Genomic DNA, 15,593 nt, shown 5'->3' with positions numbered 1-15,593 from the left:
CATCACTAATTGAAGAAAATAAGAACAACCCCAGGTTTCTTTTCAGCACTGTAGCCAGGCTGACAAAGAGTCAGAGCTCTATTGAGCTGAGTATTCCATTAACTTTAACTAGTAATGACTTCATGACTTTCTTTGCTAACAAAATTTTAACTATTAGAGAAAAAATTACTCATAACCATCCCAAAGACGTATCGTTATCTTTGGCTGCTTTCAGTGATGCCGGTATTTGGTTAGACTCTTTCTCTCCGATTGTTCTGTCTGAGTTATTCTCATTAGTTACTTCATCCAAACCATCAACATGTTTATTAGACCCCATTCCTACCAGGCTGCTCAAGGAAGCCCTACCATTATTTAATGCTTCGATCTTAAATATGATCAATCTATCTTTGTTAGTTGGCTATGTACCACAGGCTTTTAAGGTGGCAGTAATTAAACCATTACTTAAAAAGCCATCACTTGACCCAGCTATCTTAGCTAATTATAGGCCAATCTCCAACCTTCCTTTTCTCTCAAAAATTCTTGAAAGGGTAGTTGTAAAACAGCTAACTGATCATCTGCAGAGGAATGGTCTATTTGAAGAGTTTCAGTCAGGTTTTAGAATTCATCATAGTACAGAAACAGCATTAGTGAAGGTTACAAATGATCTTCTTATGGCCTCGGACAGTGGACTCATCTCTGTGCTTGTTCTGTTAGATCTCAGTGCTGCTTTTGATACTGTTGACCATAAAATTTTATTACAGAGATTAGAGCATGCCATAGGTATTAAAGGCACTGCGCTGCGGTGGTTTGAATCATATTTGTCTAATAGATTACAATTTGTTCATGTAAATGGGGAATCTTCTTCACAGACTAAAGTTAATTATGGAGTTCCACAAGGTTCTGTGCTAGGACCAATTTTATTCACTTTATACATGCTTCCCTTAGGCAGTATTATTAGACGGTATTGCTTAAATTTTCATTGTTACGCAGATGATACCCAGCTTTATCTATCCATGAAGCCAGAGGACACACACCAATTAGCTAAACTGCAGGATTGTCTTACAGACATAAAGACATGGATGACCTCTAATTTCCTGCTTTTAAACTCAGATAAAACTGAAGTTATTGTACTTGGCCCCACAAATCTTAGAAACATGGTGTCTAACCAGATCCTTACTCTGGATGGCATTACCCTGACCTCTAGTAATACTGTGAGAAATCTTGGAGTCATTTTTGATCAGGATATGTCATTCAAAGTGCATATTAAACAAATATGTAGGACTGCTTTTTTGCATTTACGCAATATCTCTAAAATCAGAAAGGTCTTGTCTCAGAGTGATGCTGAAAAACTAATTCATGCATTTATTTCCTCTAGGCTGGACTATTGTAATTCATTATTATCAGGTTGTCCTAAAAGTTCCCTAAAAAGCCTTCAGTTAATTCAAAATGCTGCAGCTAGAGTACTGACGGGGACTAGAAGGAGAGAGCATATCTCACCCATATTGGCCTCTCTTCATAGGCTTCCTGTTAATTCTAGAATAGAATTTAAAATTCTTCTTCTTACTTATAAGGTTTTGAATAATCAGGTCCCATCTTATCTTAGGGACCTCGTAGTACCATATTACCCCAATAGAGCGCTTCGCTCTCAGACTGCAGGCTTACTTGTAGTTCCTAGGGTTTGTAAGAGTAGAATGGGAGGCAGAGCCTTCAGCTTTCAGGCTCCTCTCCTGTGGAACCAGCTCCCAATTCAGATCAGGGAGACAGACACCCTCTCTACTTTTAAGATTAGGCTTAAAACTTTCCTTTTTGCTAAAGCTTATAGTTAGGGCTGGATCAGGTGACCCTGAACCATCCCTTAGTTATGCTGCTATAGACGTAGACTGCTGGGGGGTTCCCATGATGCACTGTTTCTTTTTCTTTTTGCTCTGTATGCACCACTCTGCATTTAATCATTAGTGATCGATCTCTGCTCCCCTCCACAGCATGTCTTTTTCCTGGTTCTCTCCCTCAGCCCCAACCAGTCCCAGCAGAAGACTGCCCCTCCCTGAGCCTGGTTCTGCTGGAGGTTTCTTCCTGTTAAAAGGGAGTTTTTCCTTCCCACTGTAGCCAAGTGCTTGCTCACAGGGGGTCGTTTTGACTGTTGGGGTTTTACATAATTATTGTATGGCCTTGCCTTGCAATATGGGGCGCCTTGGGGCAACTGTTTGTTGTGATTTGGCGCTATATAAAAAAAATTGATTGATTGATTGGTTACAGCAGGATGAATATGTTAGTTTAAATGAGTCAACACCCCCGAGTCACACTAACTGTCAGAATGCTCGTAGCACGGGCTGGGGTGGAGGATTAGCAGCAATCTTCCATTCCAGCTTATTAATTAATCAAAAACCCAGACAGAGCTTTAATTCATTTGAAAGCTTGACTCTTAGTCTTGTCCATCCAAATTGGAAGTCCCAAAAACCAGTTTTATTTGTTATTATCTATCGTCCACCTGGTCGTTACTGTGAGTTTCTCTGTGAATTTTCAGACCTTTTGTCTGACTTAGTGCTTAGCTCAGATAAGATAATTATAGTGGGCGATTTTAACATCCACACAGATGCTGAGAATGACAGCCTCAACACTGCATTTAATCTATTATTAGACTCTATTGGCTTTGCTCAAAAAGTAAATGAGTCCACCCACCACTTTAATCATATCTTAGAGCTTGTTCTGACTTATGGTATGGAAATAGAAGACTTAACAGTATTCCCTGAAAACTCCCTTCTGTCTGATCATTTCTTAATAACATTTACATTTACTCTGATGGACTACCCAGCAGTGGGGAATAAGTTTCATTACACTAGAAGTCTTTCAGAAAGCGCTGTAACTAGGTTTAAGGATATGATTCCTTCTTTATGTTCTCTAATGCTATATACCAACACAGTGCAGAGTAGCTACCTAAACTCTGTAAGTGAGATAGAGTATCTCGTCAATAGTTTTACATCCTCATTGAAGACAACTTTGGATGCTGTAGCTCCTCTAAAAAAGAGAGCTTTAAATCAGAAGTGCCTGACTCCGTGGTATAACTCACAAACTCGTAGCTTAAAGCAGATAACCCATAAGTTGGAGAGGAAATGGCATCTCACTAATTTAGAAGATCTTCACTTAGCCTGGAAAAAGAGTCTGTTGCTCTATAAAAAAGCCCTCCGTAAAGCTAGGACATCTTTCTACTCATCACTAATTGAAGAAAATAAGAACAACCCCAGGTTTCTTTTCAGCACTGTAGCCAGGCTGACAAAGAGTCAGAGCTCTATTGAGCTGAGTATTCCATTAACTTTAAGTAGTAATGACTTCATGACTTTCTTTGCTAACAAAATTTTAACTATTAGAGAAAAAATTACTCATAACCATCCCAAAGACGTATCGTTATCTTTGGCTGCTTTCAGTGATGCCGGTATTTGGTTAGACTCTTTCTCTCTGATTGTTCTGTCTGAGTTATTTTCATTAGTTACTTCATCCAAACCATCAACATGTTTATTAGACCCCATTCCTACCAGGCTGCTCAAGGAAGCCCTACCATTATTTAATGCTTCGATCTTAAATATGATCAATCTATCTTTGTTAGTTGGCTATGTACCACAGGCTTTTAAGGTGGCAGTAATTAAACCATTACTTAAAAAGCCATCACTTGACCCAGCTATCTTAGCTAATTATAGGCCAATCTCCAACCTTCCTTTTCTCTCAAAAATTCTTGAAAGGGTAGTTGTAAAACAGCTAACTGATCATCTGCAGAGGAATGGTCTATTTGAAGAGTTTCAGTCAGGTTTTAGAATTCATCATAGTACAGAAACAGCATTAGTGAAGGTTACAAATGATCTTCTTATGGCCTCGGACAGTGGACTCATCTCTGTGCTTGTTCTGTTAGACCTCAGTGCTGCTTTTGATACTGTTGACCATAAAATTTTATTACAGAGATTAGAGCATGCCATAGGTATTAAAGGCACTGCGCTGCGGTGGTTTGAATCATATTTGTCTAATAGATTACAATTTGTTCATGTAAATGGGGAATCTTCTTCACAGACTAAAGTTAATTATGGAGTTCCACAAGGTTCTGTGCTAGGACCAATTTTATTCACTTTATACATGCTTCCCTTAGGCAGTATTATTAGACGGTATTGCTTAAATTTTCATTGTTACGCAGATGATACCCAGCTTTATCTATCCATGAAGCCAGAGGACACACACCAATTAGCTAAACTGCAGGATTGTCTTACAGACATAAAGACATGGATGACCTCTAATTTCCTGCTTTTAAACTCAGATAAAACTGAAGTTATTGTACTTGGCCCCACAAATCTTAGAAACATGGTGTCTAACCAGATCCTTACTCTGGATGGCATTACCCTGACCTCTAGTAATACTGTGAGAAATCTTGGAGTCATTTTTGATCAGGATAAGTCATTCAAAGCGCATATTAAACAAATATGTAGGACTGCTTTTTTGCATTTACGCAATATCTCTAAAATCAGAAAGGTCTTGTCTCAGAGTGATGCTGAAAAATTAATTCATGCATTTATTTCCTCTAGGCTGGACTATTGTAATTCATTATTATCAGGTTGTCCTAAAAGTTCCCTAAAAAGCCTTCAGTTAATTCAAAATGCTGCAGCTAGAGTACTGACGGGGACTAGAAGGAGAGAGCATATCTCACCCATATTGGCCTCTCTTCATTGGCTTCCTGTTAATTCTAGAATAGAATTTAAAATTCTTCTTCTTACTTATAAGGTTTTGAATAATCAGGTCCCATCTTATCTTAAGGACCTCGTAGTACCATATCACCCCAATAGAGCGCTTCGCTCTCAGACTGCAGGCTTACTTGTAGTTCCTAGGGTTTGTAAGAGTAGAATGGGAGGCAGAGCCTTCAGCTTTCAGGCTCCTCTCCTGTGGAACCAGCTCCCAATTCAGATCAGGGAGACAGACACCCTCTCTACTTTTAAGATTAGGCTTAAAACTTTCCTTTTTGCTAAAGCTTATAGTTAGGGCTGGATCGGGTGACCCTGAACCATCCCTTAGTTATGCTGCTATAGACGTAGACTGCTGGGGGGTTCCCATGATGCACTGTTTCTTTCTCTTTTTGCTCTGTATGCACCACTCTGCATTTAATCATTAGTGATCGATCTCTGCTCCCCTCCACAGCATGTCTTTTTCCTGCTTCTCTCCCTCAGCCCCAACCAGTCCCAGCAGAAGACTGCCCCTCCCTGAGCCTGGTTCTGCTGGAGGTTTCTTCCTGTTAAAAGGGAGTTTTTCCTTCCCACTGTAGCCAAGTGCTTGCTCACAGGGGGTCGTTTTGACCGTTGGGGTTTTACATAATTATTGTATGGGCTTGCCTTACAATATAAAGCGCCTTGGGGCAACTGTTTGTTGTGATTTGGCGCTATATAAAAAAATTGATTGATTGATTGAGCAAGCACTTGGCTACAGTGGGAAGGAAAAACTCCCTTTTAACAGGAAGAAACCTCCAGCAGAACCAGGCTCAGGGAGGGGCAGTCTTCTGCTGGGACTGGTTGGGGCTGAGGGAGAGAACCAGGAAAAAGACATGCTGTGGAGGGGAACAGAGATCAATCACTAATGATTAAATGCAGAGTGGTGCATACAGAGCAAAAAGAGAAAGAAACAGTGCATCATGGGAACCCCCCAGCAGTCTACGTCTATAGCAGCATAACTAAGGGATGGTTCAGGGTCACCACCCAAAAGTGACAAAAATCAAGGCTGCCACCAACCACTGTCTTCAATATTTAGACTTCTACATGGAAACAAATACTTTTCTTCGATTGTAATGTTACACAATGTATTTTTGTCTTCACCTTGCTTTTGTTGGCCACATTAACTCTTATCTTGTGAGGAAGCTGCACGTGACCTGTTCATTTTCCACTGTCAACATTAAAATTGTGACAGACATGTCCTATTGTTTACAATATTCTCATCAACATCTGGCTCTTATGTGCAGTTAGTCAGCTCACCAACATGAGCATTTACAGCATTGTCAGTGATCACATCACAATATTGCAATATCTGTTATTTATTTTAATTATTAAATTGTGTTCGCACAGTGTTCTGGGTGGCTGTACACAGCAGGACATTAGCAATTGTTTTGATATACCTTCTGTTTTCTTCCACCTTTTTCTGATATAATTTAGACATTGCCTGGAGTAAAGATGTATTGTTCTCAACACCTCTCTTATACTCCGCCAATGCCAACATGGCATTAAGATGGTACTCTGCCTTGGCATGCATCTGGAGTCCTCCATCTTTGTATATGGCCTTTTTACAGTTTGAAAAACCACTATGAAGTAAATGTTGTATCAGGAGCAGAAAAATGCCTGCATAAAAACAATATGCGCTACCTGGCATTGAGAAAACTCAAGCCAAGTGTAGACTTTGTACCAGAAGGTGTTAAAGGCTCTCGTTCTGCCCTGTCCGTGCTGAGTGCGAGGGAAGCTCTTCAGGATCAGTTGTGCAGAGCCCACAGCTCTTGTTTGTTGAGATGTCTGGAAGTATAGAAAGTTTCAAAATGAGTCTGTGGAAACTAATCCTCATGATCAATGCTGAAATTCAAAAATCAAAAATGTGTGTTTTTCTTCTTGTTCCCACAACTGAATGTTTGAGCTGCACTGTTAGAATTATGTATGTGCAGATTTTGACACTTGAAGACTGTTTTTACATTAATTTGCAGAAAGTACAAAGTTTCTCTGTATACTCACTGAAAATCTATTTGTATTTGTAAGGCTGGGCCTATGGGCAAGATTTGTGACATCACAAATAGTTTGGAGCCAATATTCAACTTACAGTGAGGAAAATAAGTGTTTGAACACCCTGCGATTTTGCAAGTTCTCCCACTTAGAAATCATGGAGGGGTCTGAAATTTTCATCTTAGGTGCATGTCCACTGTGAGAGACATAATCTAAAAACAAAATCTGGAAGTCACAATGTATGATTTTTTTAATAATTTATTTGTATGTTAGTGCTGCAAATAAGTATTTGAACACCTGTGAAAATCAATGTTAATATTTGGTACAGTAGCCTTTGTTTGCAATTACAGAGTTCAAACGTTTCCTGTAGTTCTTGACCAGGTTTGCACACACTGCAGCAGGGATTTTGGTCCACTCCTCCATGCAGATTTTCTCTAGATCTTTCAGGTTTGGAGTTTCAGCTCCCTCCAAAGATTTTCTATTGAGTTGAGGTCTGGAGACTGGCCAGGCCACTCCAGGACCTTGAAATGCTTCTTATGGAGCCCCTCCTTAGTTCCCCTGGCTGTGTGTTTGGGGTCAATGTCATGCTGAAGACCCAGCCATGACCCATCTTCAATGCTCTTACTGAGGGAAGGAGGTTGTTTGCCAAAATCTCGCAATACATGACCCCATCCATCCTCCCTTCAATATGGTGCAGTCGTCCTGTCCCCTTTGCAGAAGAGCACCCCCAGAGTATGATGTTCCCACCCCCATGCTTCACGGGTGGGATGGTTTTCTTGGGGTTGTTCTCATCCTCTAAACATGGTAAGTGGAGTTGATTCCAAAAAGCTCTATTCTGGTCTCAGCTGACCACATGACCTTCTCCCATGTCTCTTGTGGATCATCCAGATGGTCACTGGTGAACTTCAAACGGGCCTGGACATGTGCTGCCTTGAGCAGGGGGACCTTGCTGCCCTGCAGGACATTAAACCATGACAGCATCATGTGTTACTAATGCTTTGTGACTGTGGTCCCAGCTCTCTTCAGGTCATTGACCAGGTCCTCCTGTGTAGTTCTGAGCTTTCTCAGAATCATCCTTACCCCACAAAGTGAGATCTTGCATGGAATCCCAGACCGAGGGAGATTGACAGTCATCTGGTGTTTCTTCCACTTTCTAATAAATAATCATAACAGTTGTTGTCTTCTACCAAGCTGCTTGCCTGTTGTCCTGTAGTCCATCCCAGCCTTGTGTAGGTCTACAATTTTGTCCCTGGTGTCCTTAGACAGCTCTTTGGTTTTGCTATGGTGGACAGGTTGGAGTGTGATTAATTGAGTGTGTGACCAGGTGTCTTTTATACAGGTAACAAGTTCAAACAGGTGCAACTAATACAGGTAAAGAGTGCAGAATAAGAGGGCTTCTTAAAGAAAAATTAACAGGTCTGTGTGAGCCAGAATTCTTGCTGCTTGGTAGATGTTCAAATACTTATTTGCAGCAGTAACATACAAATAAATTATTTAAAAAATATACATTGTGATTTCCGGATTTTTTTTTTTAGATTATGCCTCTCACAGTGGACATGCACCTAAGATGAAAATTTCAGACCCCTCCATGATTTCTAAGTGGGAGAACTTACAAAATCGCAGGGTGTTCAAATACTTATTTTCATCACTGTATACAGTGCACAATGCCACCTTACTTAAGTAATTGAAAGTAGGTAATTAAGTTACTTCATTCACTGAACAACTCTAAAATCCTGCAGAACAACATATTATACACATTTTTAAATAGATTTTCTCATATCTGAATTTTCACCTGAAGGTCCATGAGTGCTGGTCTGGCGCTGGAAGAATTGTTCAGCATGTGATCCCTGGCTGCTGTATTCAGACTGACTCTGAATTTCACTGCTGATTTCACAGCTTTCAGACTGCTGACCTGCACTGTTCATGCTCTGAATTTTCTTGTTCTTGAATATCTCCCTTTGTCCTTTTCATCACCCTACAAGGAAAACATGTCCACACACAGAAATGCAACAAATTACTTGTGCTGCAACAGTGAAGAGCATGTCCATGCTAACTTAAATGAGACCAGAAGAACAAAAAAGCAAACCATGTCTGTTAAGTCAGTGTTCTTTAAGAACAGTTCCCTGTGCAAACAGAACCAAATTAACTGTAAGACTTGTGTAAGAACAGTTTCCCGTGCAAGCATAACCAAATTAACTGTAAGACTTGTTTAAGAACAGTTCCCTGTGCAATCATAACCAAATTAACTGTAAGACTTGTTTAAGAACAGTTCCCCGTGCAATCATAACCAAATTAACTGTAAGACTTGTTTAAGAACAGTTCCCCGTGCAATCATAACCAAATTAACTGTAATACTTGTTTAAGAACAGCTCCCCATGCAAACATAACCAAATTAACTGTAAGACTTGTTTAAGAACAGCTCCCCATGCAAACATAACCAAATTAACTGTAAGACCTGTTTAAGAACAGTTCCCGGTGCAAACATAACCAAATTAACTGTAAGACTTGTTTAAGAACAGCTCCCCATGCAAACATAACCAAATTAACTGTAAGACTTGTTTAAGAACAGCTCCCCATGCAAACATAACCAAATTAACTGTAAGACTTGTTTAAGAACAGCTCCCCATGCAAACATAACCAAATTAACTGTGACACTTGTTTAAGAACAGTTCCCCGTGCAAACATAACCAAATTAACTGTAAGACTTGTTTAAGAACAGCTCCCCATGCAAACATAACCAAATTAACTGTAAGACTTGTTTAAGAACAGCTCCCCATGCAAACATAACCAAATTAACTGTGACACTTGTTTAAGAACAGCTCCCCATGCAAACATAACCAAATTAACTGTAAGACTTGTTTAAGAACAGCTCCCCATGCAAACATAACCAAATTAACTGTAATAGTAGTTTAAGAACAGCTCCCCATGCAAACATAACCAAATTAACTGTAATAGTAGTTTAAGAACAGTTCCCCATGTAAACAGAACCAAATTAACTGTAAGAAACATTTAAGAACAGTTCCATGTGTAAACAGATCCAAATTAACTTTAACAGTAGTTTAAGAATAGTTCCCCTTGTAAACAGAACCAAATTAACTTTAACAGTAGTTTAAGAACAGTTCCCCTTGTAAACAGAACCAAATTAACTTGAAGAGTTGTTTAAGAACAGTTCCCCATGTAAACAGAACCAAATTAACTTTAACAGTAGTTTAAGAACAGTTCCCCTTGTAAACAGAACCAAATTAACTGGAAGAGTAGTTTAAGAACAGCTCCCCGTGCAATCATAACCAAATTAACTGGAAGAGCAGTTGTTTAAGAACAGTTTCTCATGCAAACAGAACCAAATTAACTGTAACAGCAGTTGTTTAAGAACAGTTTCTCATGCAAACAGAACCAAATTAACTGTAACAGTTGTTTAAGAACAGTTCCTCGTGCAAACAGAACCAAATTAACTGTAACAACAGCTGTTTAAGAACAGTTCCTCATGCAAACAGAAACAAATTAACTGTAACAACAGTTGAAGAACAGTTCCTCATGCAGACAAAACCAAATTAACTTTAACAGGAGTTGTTTAAGAACAGTTCCCCTTGCAAACAGAACCAAATTAACTGTAACAGCAGTTGTTTAAGAACAGTTCCTCATGCAAACAGAACCAAATTAATTGTAACAGGAGTTGTTTAAGAACAGTTCCCCTTGCAAATAGAACCAAATTAACTGTAACAGCAGTTGTTTAAGAACAGTTCCTCGTGCAAACAGAACCAAATTAATTGTAACAGCAGTTGTTTAGAACAGTTCCTCATGCAAACAGAACAAAATTAATTGTAACAGCAGTTGTTTAGAACAGTTCCTCGTGCAAACAGAACAAAATTAACTGTAAGACTTGTGTAAGAACAGTTCCCCGTGCAATCATAACCAAATTAACTGTAAGACTTGTTTAAGAACAGTTTCCCGTACAATCATAACCAAATTAACTGTAACAGTAGTTTAAGAACAGTTCCCCATGCAAACAGAACCAAATGAACTGTTAGACCTGTTTAAGAACAGTTCCCCTTGCAGTCATAACCAAATGAACTGTAACAGTAGTTTAAGAAAAGTTCCCTATGTAAACAGAACCAAATTAACTTGAAGAGTTGTTTAAGAACAGTTCCCCATGTAAACAGAACCAAATTAACTTTAACAGTAGTTTAAGAACAGTTCCCCTTGTAAACAGAACCAAATTAACGGTAACAGTTGTTTAAGAACAGTTCCTCGTGCAAACAGAACCAAATTAACTGTAACAGTTGTTTAAGAACAGTTCCTCGTGCAAACAGAACCAAATTAACGGTAACAACAGTTGTTTAAGAACAGTTCCTCATGCAAACAGACCAAATTAACTAACAACAGTTGAAGAACAGTTCCTCATGCAAACAGAACCAAATTAATTGTAACAGCAGTTGTTTAAGAACAGTTCCTCTTGCAAACAGAGCAAAATTAACTGTAACAGCAGTTGTTTGAGAACAGTTCCCCTTGCAAACAGAACCAAAATAACTGTAACAGGAGTTGTTTAAGAACAGTTCCCCTTGCAAACAGAACCAAATTACCTGTTACAGCAGTTGTTTAAGAACAGTTCACCTTGCAAACAGAACCAAATTAACTGTAACAGGAGTTGTTTAAGAATAGTTCCTTGTGCAAACAGAACCAAATTAACTGTAACAGCAGTTGTTTAAGAACAGTTCCTCTTGCAAACAGAACCAAATTAACTGTAACAGCAGTTGTTTAAGAATAATTCCTTGTGCAAACAGAACCAAATTAACTGTAACAGCAGTTGTTTAAGAACAGTTCCTCTTGCAAACAGAACCAAATTAACTGTAACAGGAGTTGTTTAAGAACAGTTCCTCGTGCAAACAGAACCAAAGTAACTGTAACAGCAGTTGTTTAAGAACAGTTCCTCGTGCAAACACAACCAAATTAACTGTAACAGCAGTTGTTTAAGAACAGTTCCTCTTGCAAACAGAACCAAATTAATTGTAACAGCAGTTGTTTATGAACAGTTCCTCATGCAAACAGAACCAAATTAATTGTAACAGCAGTTGTTTAAGAACAGTTCCTCGTGCAAACAGAACCAAATGAACTGTAACAGCATTTGTTTAAGAACAGTTCCTTGTGCAAACAGAACTACGTTAACTGTAACAGCAGTTGTTTAAGAACAGTTCCCCGCACAAACAGAACAAAATTACCTGTTACAGCAGTTGTTTAAGAACAGTTCCTCGTGCAAATAGAACTACATTAACTGTAACAGCAGTTGTTTAAGAACAGTTCCCTGTGCAAACAGAACAAAATTAACTGTAACAGAACTTGTTTAGGGCCCCTTCCCACATAGTGTGAAGTTTGGTCCAATACGGCTAAACAGTTCGAATTAGCGCGTCATGACACATCACGCCGACGGGCAGGCATGATGGTCCGTTTCAACTTGGCAGGCTGTCATTGTCCGCTCCGTGCGTGCACTTGCTGGCTGTAGTTTGTTGCAATGACAATATATGTTTTTATGTATGTCCACTAAGTACAGCAATCAGACACACGCGCGTCACAGTGGACCGTTGTTATTCCATGTCTGTCCAAACACAGTCGGTGTTGTCCAGCTGGGATATTCAGATCCACAGATCCCCACAGCTGCTTATGTCGGAAGCCACGCCTCCTGACAGTGGAGCGCACACACCCACGTGCCAGAGTGTGTGTTTGCAAAGTCACACTCATGGAGAACATAGACAAATTTCACTGCGAGTATGACAGTGATTGTCTGCAGTCTGTTGTCGTGCCAAGACTGCGAATGGCCACACATTTTCCAAATGAGTGGTGTTAGATGTTCGTGTGTGTCAGTTGGAATTTAGCTGACACCTGCTGCGAGAGGGTTTCGTTGGGCTCACACAGCGCACACTCTGTCTTTCAGCCGCTGGTGTGCGCAAATAATTGTAGCAACAGGTGTACGAGGTGTTGGAAGCAGCTATGAAATTACACGGATTGCATACAATTCTGCTTCATGTGCACTTAATGCACAATTCGACCAAATTTGCACTATGTGTGAAGGGACCCTTAAGAACAGTTTCTTATGCAAACAGAACCAGATTAACTGTAAAAGTAGTTTGCCAAACATTGTGACAATTCTCATAAATATTGATAGAAATTATAGAAACATAGTGTTCTTATTGTAATAATCTTACCTCATCTTTGGCCAGCGCACGCTACTGCATGCTGCTACGCACGAGGACGAGGAAATCCATTACCGGTGAAGCTACAGCATTTAATCAGCACAGCCCTGGAACCACAACCTGTATTTGTTTCAAAATGAAAACCTTGTATATTTTCTTACCCAGTCCAGTCTTATACTAGGTTTCAGTTTTGTTTCTGTTTGATCATACGATGGTGGCTGACAACCAGCACAATAATTGACATGACCAAGAGGTGGTACATGGGGTGGCCAGTCAGACTGTATGGGGTGTGGGTGCTCCCAGGTGACACCATAGAAGACCGACCCCTGCAGAGTAGTGGCCTGGACTGGTTCAGGTCTTATCTTGAGGATAGCACTATCTGTGTGAGACTAGGTGATTTCCAATCTTACTAAGCACCTCTGTCTTATGAGGTTCCACAAGAATCAATTCTAGGGCCCCTTTCTCTTTTCTCTCTACCTACTGCCTCTGGGCTCTGTTATGAGAAAATGCAGCATTACCTTCCACTTTTATGCTTATGACAGCCAGATTTATGTGCCTCTTAGGAAGAAGGATGCTTACTCCCTCAAGCCTCTTATGCTGCGTCTCGAAGACATTAAAGGCTGGATGGCCTTGAACCTTTTTGAATTTTAATGAGAAGAAGACAGAAATGATAGTCTTTGACCCCAGTGTTTCTTCTGATCAACATCTTGTTGACCTGTGTCCTTTTGCTTTTGTTACAAAGCCAATGGTTTCTAACTTGGGTTTTAATATGGACAGTGATTTTAAACTGGATCGACAGATTAATACAGTTGTAAAGTTTTTTTTATCATCTTAGGCTGTTGGCAAAGATCAAGCCATTTATTGCATTACAGCACTTTGAGACAGTAATGCACTGTAACTGTAACGCGCTTTATTTTGGAGTAAACCCTCTCATGTCTCCAGTTGGTCTAAACTGCGGCTGCTTCCCTCCTAACTGGAGCACGTTAGAGGGAGCACATCACTCCCATTCTAGCCTTCCTCCATTGGCTGCCTGTGCATTTTAGAGTTCATTTTAAGATTGTTTTATTTGCGTTTAAAGCTCTCAGTGGTCTGTCTCACCCCGCCTTACCTTTCTGAGCTACTCCACCTCTACACACCTACTCGGTGCCTCAGGTCAGTCGATCAGCTGCTCCTGGAGGTGATGAGGTCGAAGCGGAAGCTCAGAGGGGACTGAGTCTTCTCTGTCGCTGCTCCCACTCTTTGGAATGAGCTTCCACTCCACATCAGAGAATTCCCCTCACTGTCCACTTTTAAAAGTGGTCTCAAAACCCATTTCTACTCCTTGGCTTTTAACCCAACATTAGACTCTATTCTTATTCATATTCTTAATTTCATTTATTTGTTGGTTACTCTTTCTGTTTTAGTGTTTTTTTAAAACTTGTTTTATTGTCTCATAAAATTTTATTTCTTAGTATTTTATGTGTCATGTACAGCACTTTGTGAGAGCTGTAGTTGTTTTTAAGCCCTATAGAAATGAAGCTGAGTTGGAAAACTACTGTGTTTGTGGATTTACACAAACACACTTTTCTGGTTTCAGGTATTTTCGACTCCACACGGTTTGGAAGTGCACGTCCGCAGAACGCACAGCGGCACGAGGCCGTTTGCGTGTGAAATGTGCGGTAAAACGTTTGGGCATGCGGTGACCCTGGAGCAGCACAAAGCCGTGCACTCACAGGTGACCTTTCACCTTTCATACTTCCTCCATATCTCTGATTGTATGAAATCTAAACAAATATTGTTTTTCCCCATTCCAGGAAAGAAGTTTTGACTGTAAGATCTGTGGCAAGAGCTTCAAGAGGTCATCCACACTGTCCACGCACCTCCTCATCCACTCGGACACGCGGCCATACCCATGCCAGTACTGCGGGAAGAGGTTCCACCAGAAGTCCGACATGAAGAAACACACCTTCATCCACACAGGCAAGCGCATGCATGCGCGTGACACACTGCTGAACTGTGCACAACCAGTCACAGCACTGAGAAGCATGCTTTAAGAGCTGGAGCATGTGTACACTGCGTGACCCTGTTGATGTGTTTTCAGGTGAGAAGCCACACAAATGCCAGGTCTGCGGGAAAGCGTTCAGCCAGAGCTCCAACCTGATCACGCACAGCCGCAAGCACACCGGCTACAAGCCGTTTGGCTGCGACCTGTGCGCCAAAGGCTTCCAGCGCAAAGTGGACCTGCGCAGGCACAAGGAGACACAGCACGGACTCAAATAAGCCGTCCTCGGTGACGCCAGCACGCTGGAACTGTTCCTGGGACAGGTGTCACTATGTTCCACTTTTGTCTTTGGTAAAAAACAAACAAAAAACCCTGTTGGTGTGCATTTGGAATATGTAATCCTCTCAGCCTGCCGGTGTGGTGGGTTTGCTTTAATTTATGATAACAAATAGTTAACGTGGAGAGTTTGCAGTGCAAAGACACTGGTGAGAAAAACAAGTATTTTTCCTCTGCAGATTGTGAAAGTGCAGAAGACCAGAGATAAGCTGTGAACACATTCAGTCCAAAACACTTTCAGCAACCCGATGGATGATAAGGACACAGAAAAGCTGAGCTTCTTCAAACTTTGGAGGGCCGACACACAGACTGTGTGATGACAATTGTTACTGCCCGGCATCAGAAGCCTGACTTTCCATTTTGCACATGACCTTTACAAATAATAATAAT

At 40.5% G+C, this 15,593-nt stretch overlaps 1 protein-coding gene across 1 annotated transcript in view; it reads left to right on the top strand.

Moving 5' to 3' along the window:
* LOC117518188 (zinc finger protein Gfi-1-like) overlaps positions 1-15,145 on the top strand; it is a 32,513-nt gene extending 17,368 nt beyond the window's left edge. The window contains exons 4-5 of the mRNA XM_034179244.1: positions 14,463-14,640; positions 14,967-15,145. Of these exons, the coding sequence (XP_034035135.1) occupies positions 14,463-14,640; positions 14,967-15,145 (357 nt within the window). The remainder of the gene's footprint in view (positions 1-14,462; positions 14,641-14,966) is intronic.
* Positions 15,146-15,593: the final 448 nt, after the last annotated feature.

The sequence above is a fragment of the Thalassophryne amazonica genome, chromosome 10 (assembly GCF_902500255.1).
Source record: "Thalassophryne amazonica chromosome 10, fThaAma1.1, whole genome shotgun sequence".
In the NCBI taxonomy this organism is placed as follows: Eukaryota; Metazoa; Chordata; class Actinopteri; order Batrachoidiformes; family Batrachoididae; genus Thalassophryne; species Thalassophryne amazonica.
Note: the sequence above shows the minus strand (reverse complement) of the source record. Positions and strands in the feature narration are given on the sequence as shown.